This window comes from Fulmarus glacialis, unplaced genomic scaffold, assembly GCF_000690835.1.
Source record: "Fulmarus glacialis isolate BGI_N327 unplaced genomic scaffold, ASM69083v1 scaffold35828, whole genome shotgun sequence".
Lineage (NCBI taxonomy): Eukaryota > Metazoa > Chordata > Aves > Procellariiformes > Procellariidae > Fulmarus > Fulmarus glacialis.
This window is the reverse complement of record NW_009230774.1, coordinates 5,840-13,067: the sequence shown is the minus strand read 5'-3', so window position 1 is coordinate 13,067 and position 7,228 is coordinate 5,840. Positions and strand designations below refer to the sequence as shown.

At 35.4% G+C, this 7,228-nt stretch overlaps 1 protein-coding gene across 1 annotated transcript; it reads left to right on the top strand.

The window, feature by feature from the left end:
- The first annotated feature begins 3,956 nt into the window (after positions 1 to 3,956).
- Positions 3,957 to 6,896, top strand: LOC104071588 (parvalbumin, thymic CPV3). The gene is made up of 4 exons (XM_009584348.1): positions 3,957 to 4,022; positions 4,389 to 4,521; positions 4,961 to 5,070; positions 6,637 to 6,896. The coding sequence occupies exons 1-4, from the start codon at positions 3,962 to 3,964 to the stop codon at positions 6,660 to 6,662; spliced, it is 330 nt and encodes a 109-aa protein (XP_009582643.1). The 5' UTR covers positions 3,957 to 3,961; the 3' UTR covers positions 6,663 to 6,896.
- The last annotated feature ends 332 nt before the right edge of the window (positions 6,897 to 7,228 follow it).

Genomic DNA, 7,228 nt, shown 5'->3' with positions numbered 1-7,228 from the left:
ATTGCCACTGCTAATTAACTCTGTACTTTATGTAAAACAGAACACGACGAGTACAAGACTACTCCACAACCTCTCCATGAGTTACCAAAACACAACTTTCCTCTGCTTATTAGTGAAGTGAATGGTACTTGATTTGAAAACAGTTGTTTCATATGTTTAGATTCCTAGCAAGAACTTATCAATATGAATATTCTGTATTTCTCAGAACTACACCTTCAAGTTCAATTCTTGAAGTCTGAAACCAAAAAAAAAAGGCTTTAATATTCCTGTATATACTGTGCATAAAGACACCTCGGGGGAAAACAACAGAAGTAAAGTTATACAAGTACATAAATCTTCCGAAGAACAGCTCAATAGCACTTTCAGATGTCCCTAGTAGAGCAAAAACCCAAAAACAAATAAACAAACAAAAAAATTTAATAATTTTTCTTGAATTTCATAGTGCTAAATATTCCTGGAAACTGTGCAATACTCAGATTCTGTACCAGATTTTGCACTATTGTTAACTGCCCATTACCTAGCAGCTGTTGTTCTAGTTGGATTATTAGGTATTTTCTTTATAGCATTACATTGCTTGCATAGTATCTTTTACAAAATTTCTTTTATAGATCTGTTTTTGAACCCCTAAAGTGATTACAATCACCTAAGCTAACACATACTCCTGAAGTAAGGAAAACAATTTAGCTGTAAAATAATTATCTAATTAAAATGTCCCTTTATATTATATACTCATCCCTGATTATTTCATTCTAATTGTAGTGGAGGGAAAGCTGTACTTCAGATGAAGTGTCATTATAAATAAATAAAAACCAGTAACCTTAGATTCCCACCTGTATCAATATACAGTGACATCAACTTGATTCTGAAATTCAGCTCTTTTAGGCTTTTGTAAACCATCTTTCAGCCAGGATTAGCATCACTTTTGTTGTCAGTGTTGAATTTCAAACATTAAAAGATCCCTCCATAAGCAATAATAGTGAACTTAATTGTAGCAATTTGCTCACTTTTATTTGAGATCATGTTTTAATATAATACTAATTCTGGCTACTTTACTACTGTTGAATAAATGTAAAAACAGTTCAGCACTCTGTGTGCCATGGCAGAGTGTATGAAGTAACCAGATGCCACTCTTTGAGTATTTGGTGCTTGTATTTTAATACAATGCCTGAATTAGTTGCAGACATATTTTGAGCTTGAGTAATATATGCTTGTCTTGATCTCGTCATTTTCCTCTACTTCATTTCAATTTCCTCATTCTCATTAGCTTTTAATAATTAGTGTTGCATGGCAAGTCAAAAATTTAAACCAAGCAAGCAGTTCAATGAGCAGTGTGTAGGAGCAGCAGAAATAAAGGAAGCCTGCTATAAAGTAACATCTATGGCACTATCACAGAGGTCTAAAAAAAAAACCTTTTCTCTAGAAACATCTTGGCAGTAAAATGTCAAGAGGAATCGGTAAAAAAACTTTCTGTTAAAACTGATATCAACTTGAGATGATCATGAGGGAGAAAATTCACAACAGAGCGCAAAAAGGTACCTACAAGGATGGTTCTGCAGAAAGCACAGTATGCGCTTCATTCCCACTGCCACTGTCTGACAGATCATAATATCATGCAAATCTCAGAGAGAAAGCAATATGAATATATAGTACTGAACGAAGAAGATAAACAGAAAGAACACCAAAAGGCCTGAGATCGGATCTTCAACTTGTATAAATCAGCATTGTTCAATTTGTTTTAATCAGACAACACTAATTTACAACAGCCCACAGTTCTTAGGTTTAATAGGAAACTGTTCTTCCAGATAACTATGAACAGTTTTCCTACTGAAAGAGATAGGAGAGAGCATTCTTTCATTATTAGACAGCTGATAATTGGGATTAAAGGTAAGTCTGATTATTTGTGATTTATGCCACCTTCTTTTGTGTACAAAAGATATAGCAAAAAAGGTAAAAGTATGATTAAATGATGTCTGCTTTTTAATGTTAATTATACCTTGTATTTCTCTATCCAAATTCAGACAAACAGGTGCTATGGAACAATTGCTATGCTGGATACTTTTCTGTCATTAAACCAATCAGGAGTAAATCCCTGTAGTCCATTAACTTACACCAAGGCTATATTACTACTCTACTGCAAAACATAATTTGTAACTTTTGCTACTATAAAAAATATTACTCGTTCAGCATACCATGCTATTTCCATTCATTAAAAAATAAAACAATGCTCATGTATTAGAGAACATTACTTTAGATACCTTAATAGACTGTTATACAATAAACTCTAACGAAAATACATGTGTTTTTTATTGGTCTTCATCCTAAAATTTTGTCCACATAAACCTCCTTAAAGATGGAAATAGATTTTTGTCTGAGAAGGAAAACCTCATATCCGCTGTTCCCAATTTTCTTAGTTTTTTTTTCCAAAATTAATGCTCTTGAAATATATAATAAACCCCCACTTATTTCTACCTACAACTTTAATTTCATATTAAGGAAATAGATTGTAAGAGTGTGTGTTGTAAAATGTATATAAATCTATCTCCACACTAACAAAGTCTGATTTCCTACAACTTCAAGTAAGTCTATTATTGGTTCCATGTAATTTAAAATATTCAAAATAGATTATTAAGTAGGCCATCTGATTATACATGATCTTTCAAGGAATACAGACAAGATTAGCTTATTCAGCTTTACCTAGTTTCAGAGTTTTGCTGTCACTGAAGGCATTGGTTTCTGTCCTACCCCTGATTAGGGACAGTACCGTAATTTAGAAAATGGTCAGGTAATATGAAATGAAGCTTACTGTAGAAAGATCACCCCAAATTATAGCATGCTTTCCTCTATCCTAGTGATAAGTCATCTTTGTCAGAATGACACATCGTCACCTCTGATCTTTCATCTCCAACTTCCTTTATACATTCCAAAGGATCAACAGACTTAGGGAAACCAAACTACTTTCTTTTCATAAGGATTTGACTGCTGGCGTCACCTTCCAATGAGCAACTTTAAGGTCCAGAGGTTAACTGGAAATCTTTAGCATACCTGGAGATTGAAAGGCTATGTTTTGATGGCAGAGTTGTACTTAATTAAGCACAAGTGGATTTATTAAAAAAAAAGTTCTTCTTGTCCATATTATCTTAGGATATAAATAGAAAGAAAAGTTTAATCAGTTAAGGAAGAAATTTGAGCTAGGTCTCAAATCAAACATTTGATCCATGAAACAGTAACCTAAGTAGTGGTTATTGTCACCTTTTGAATCCTTTATAAGGCAGAGAGGCAAGCCAGAGCCAACATTACTATTTTGCCTGGTATCTCCTCAGCTATTTTTCCTTTACCTAGCTGAGAAAACTATAAAGGTGAGCAGCTGACTTGAGATTAATTAAATTAAATTACTGTGCAGAGCTGCACCAGTAGTAAGTACAATAACCATTGTTCTAAGATTTTTATTTTAATTGCTGGAAATACATATGGATGGACCTTACATAGATAAGTATCAGTTTTCTTTTTATTCTTCAGAGCTGTTGGGGGAGTAAACAGAAGCAAACCTTCTTGACTTTCTTTTTTCCACTGCATATACTGTTATTTGTATTGCCAGATGCCATGCATTCCAGTAAGACTAATTATTAGATTAACGGTTACATGGAGTTTAAAAATGTGCTGTACTTAAATAGGATGCAGGTAAATGATAAAAAATTGATCATCAACTCACAACAACATTTACATAATCCATCTCATTAAAAAGTATTATTTCAGCACTGCTATTTTTAAGGAAGTAATGCGCTAAATCTTCTAATTTGTTTTAGGAATAGCAGCGATGTCAGTTTGATCAATTAGATTCATCTACCCTTAAAAGTCTTGTTAGCCATATAGTATTCTTCGAAACACAGAAAAACCAATTTGTTTAAGATGCACTTGCATTTCACAAATCTGTTTGCAATATACTATTTTGCACAGGTTTAAAATGAGCCTTACAGACATTCTAAGCCCTTCTGATATTGCTGCTGCTCTGCGGGACTGCCAAGGTGAGAAAACAATTAAGACTCTAAAAATCTATTATTTTGTGTAACACATGGCATTTTAATTCAGACCCAAAGGAATACTGAACAAGCGCATACTGTAAACAGATTTCTGTAATCTCTTTACTTAGCTGTCACAGTATATTTGTTCATGACTGGTTTATATTGTCAGTTTGTAACTTATCCCCATGTGATTTGTTTTTATGTTTAGGAGGGTATGGTGCAGTATGGCAATATTCAATCATCTTTGACAGGCTTTATCTATCATTCATGTTTAGAACAATTAAAATATAACAAAGCAGCATCCTCAGACCGTTTAGGAACAGCAAACAGAGTGGTCTGGGGTTAATTTATTTATTAATTTATTTTCAGCTCCAGATTCCTTTAGTCCCAAAAAATTCTTTCAGATCAGTGGGATGTCTAAAAAGAGCAGCAGCCAGCTCAAGGAGATCTTCAGGATTCTCGACAATGATCAAAGTGGCTTTATTGAGGAAGATGAGCTCAAGTAAGGATTTTCTGCGGTAACTATTTAGAGGCTATCCAAAAATCAGCACTTTTTTCTTTCCAGAACTGTTCTGCAAATGTGAGCACAAGTTATGCTAAATGTCGATAAAATCTTCAGCAGATTGTGAAAGGTGTATTTAAGTAGATAATCCCTACAGAGAAAAACAAATTAGAAATACCTGCCTTTAATGCTCAGTATAGAAAAAAATAACTCCCTGGGGCTGGATTTTGGTAGTAGGCAAAATCAGTTGTATCAGGGCTGGACTTACAAAGCAGAAATGTATATGACTAAGATTTAGCTTGTCAAACAAAGCAGTGTTGGGAGGACTTGGCTATTGTGGTAAATGATTTATTTATAGATAGCTATCAGTTTGATTATACAGCCAGCACAAAAGAATAATATTCTGTGAAAATCATAATCAAAGTTGGTTTCTTCCTAGGTATTTCCTTCAGAGGTTTGAGTGTGGAGCCAGAGTGTTAACCACCTCAGAAACCAAGACCTTCTTGGCAGCTGCAGATCATGATGGGGATGGTAAAATTGGGGCTGAAGGTATTAACTTATTTATATACAGAATAAGGCTCCTCAGGATGTGTTGTAAATGATGTGTGATTCTCTTTTATGTTGATGGTACATTAATGTACCTCCAGTGATTTTACTGAAAACCTTGCAGTAGCAACTTGCTTAAGGGTAGAAACAGTCCCTGATTTTACAGGTTCACCTCTGCAACTCCCTTTGCACGAGCAAGTAAAAAAAAAACCACCTAGGCTGCCCTAAGGAACTTTCTCATTGCCACTCACTCACAAATTTCCAGTTGTTCTGAAAGGAACCCGCCCCTTATTTCTCCTCCCACTTACTCTGATGTAAAGCAGCACTAGCACCACTTAAAATACACAAATGTAAAAGCACGGACAAAAGAACCAGCTCTACAAAGGAGAATCAACAGCACGTACACCAGCTCATTTACAGCAGTTATCTCCCAACAGAAATTCCACTAGTCAGTGAAATCATTCACAACATGCAAGAGCTAGCAGCACATAGTTCAATATTTGTTTTGCACAATAAGGAGAAAGAATGATCAAGTGTCACTACCCCGACACGAGATCCCACAACAGGCTCTGTGCATGGGGATGGATGCTATTTATCTTCAGTGGCAGGTTAAGGACCAAATAGGAAGGCACAGCTGTTTTAGGAAGCAGCATATTGCAGTCACCCCATGGAAATGCCTGCATGATTTAATGGCTGCTCAGTGCAGAAACCTCCTGATCTCATAACTCCGTATTTCTGTACCCCATTTTAAACAGGAAGCCCACACTCACACAAAAGGCTTGCAGCCAATGGCAACTTGCCCCATGAGAGAAGCAAGCTGCCTAGATGAGCGTGAAAGGGGCTTAGAGAATAGCACACACGGAATGTGCTGGTGTGCAGATTCCCTAGCTCACTGCGCTAGGAGGACAGAACTCTTCTGTTTCTTTGGAAGGAATTAAAACCCTTTCCTTAGGAAATGTGCCAAAATAAACACACATGATTTATGAAGCAATCTATATACTAATACAGTCGTTCAGGGACAGGACTGATCAGGTACTCTAACTCACAGAAGCCAAATATTTAAAAGATCTTCCAAATAACAGTATCTTATTGTACAACACCATACTTCAGTATCACACCACATGGAACTGCCCAATGTTTTTGGCTTTAGACTGTGCTCTAAATCAACACTTCTCAACTGTTGAAGCATTTCCAACAGGTAATAAGACACATGGACGCGCTTTTCATTTTATCACTTCAGCTCTTAACTTCTTCTTACTCAAATTCCGTATTAGCGATTCCATTATTTTTGCCCAATATCAGTATTATGCAGAGAGAAGGCTAAAACTACCTTGAACATTTTATTATTCCTTATAAATGTCAGCAAAACACTGCCTTTCCATCTGTTGTTTAGAAGAGGAAGTTTAGACAATATCTCTCTTCCATACATGTTTCTTCTCCTTTGATCATCTATCAGGTAATTGTTTTCTCTTCATTCCTATTCTAAATCTCCTGATAAGCCACTAATCTTTTACTCCTAATCCTTTCATTTTAATATTTCTACTTTAAATATTCTCTTATCTTTCGCAGAATTCCAGGAAATGGTGCAGTCTTAGAGGTTCAAAAGGACTAAACAAGATAGAATTGGGATGAATCTGCACGAGACACTCCAAAACCTTGAAAATCAGGAGTCCCATATTTATTTTGACAGTGTCTGTTATTTGTTCATTGCCTTAGCAACATAATGAAACACTGATTAATGATTTTTTTCATTGTGTGGACCACTTACCATGTTCTAAACTCTACTTTAGCAGACACTTCCCTTAAAAATATCCAATAAAAATTAATCATATACAGTAGCTTGTGTCTGTTTTTCTGACTGCTAAACTGAAACGAGAATTCTTAAACTAAAAGTGTTAATCGCCCCAAGATCTTGATCTTATCAGACCTTCATATATGGAAAATCTTTTGAAATCAGTGCGAGTTCTGCTTACAATAGGCCTTCTGGATTAAGCTTGAAGTTCTCAAAACACTCAGATCTTCATCAAAGACTAGGAGCTCAGATATAGTTGTAGGTAAGGATGAAAGCTCTCAGTGACTTCCAAGTGAAAAGCAGGCATACATTTTTGCTTAAGAAGTGGTTTCTGCATGAGAATGTTGCAGTTTCAAACTGCTCTTTTTA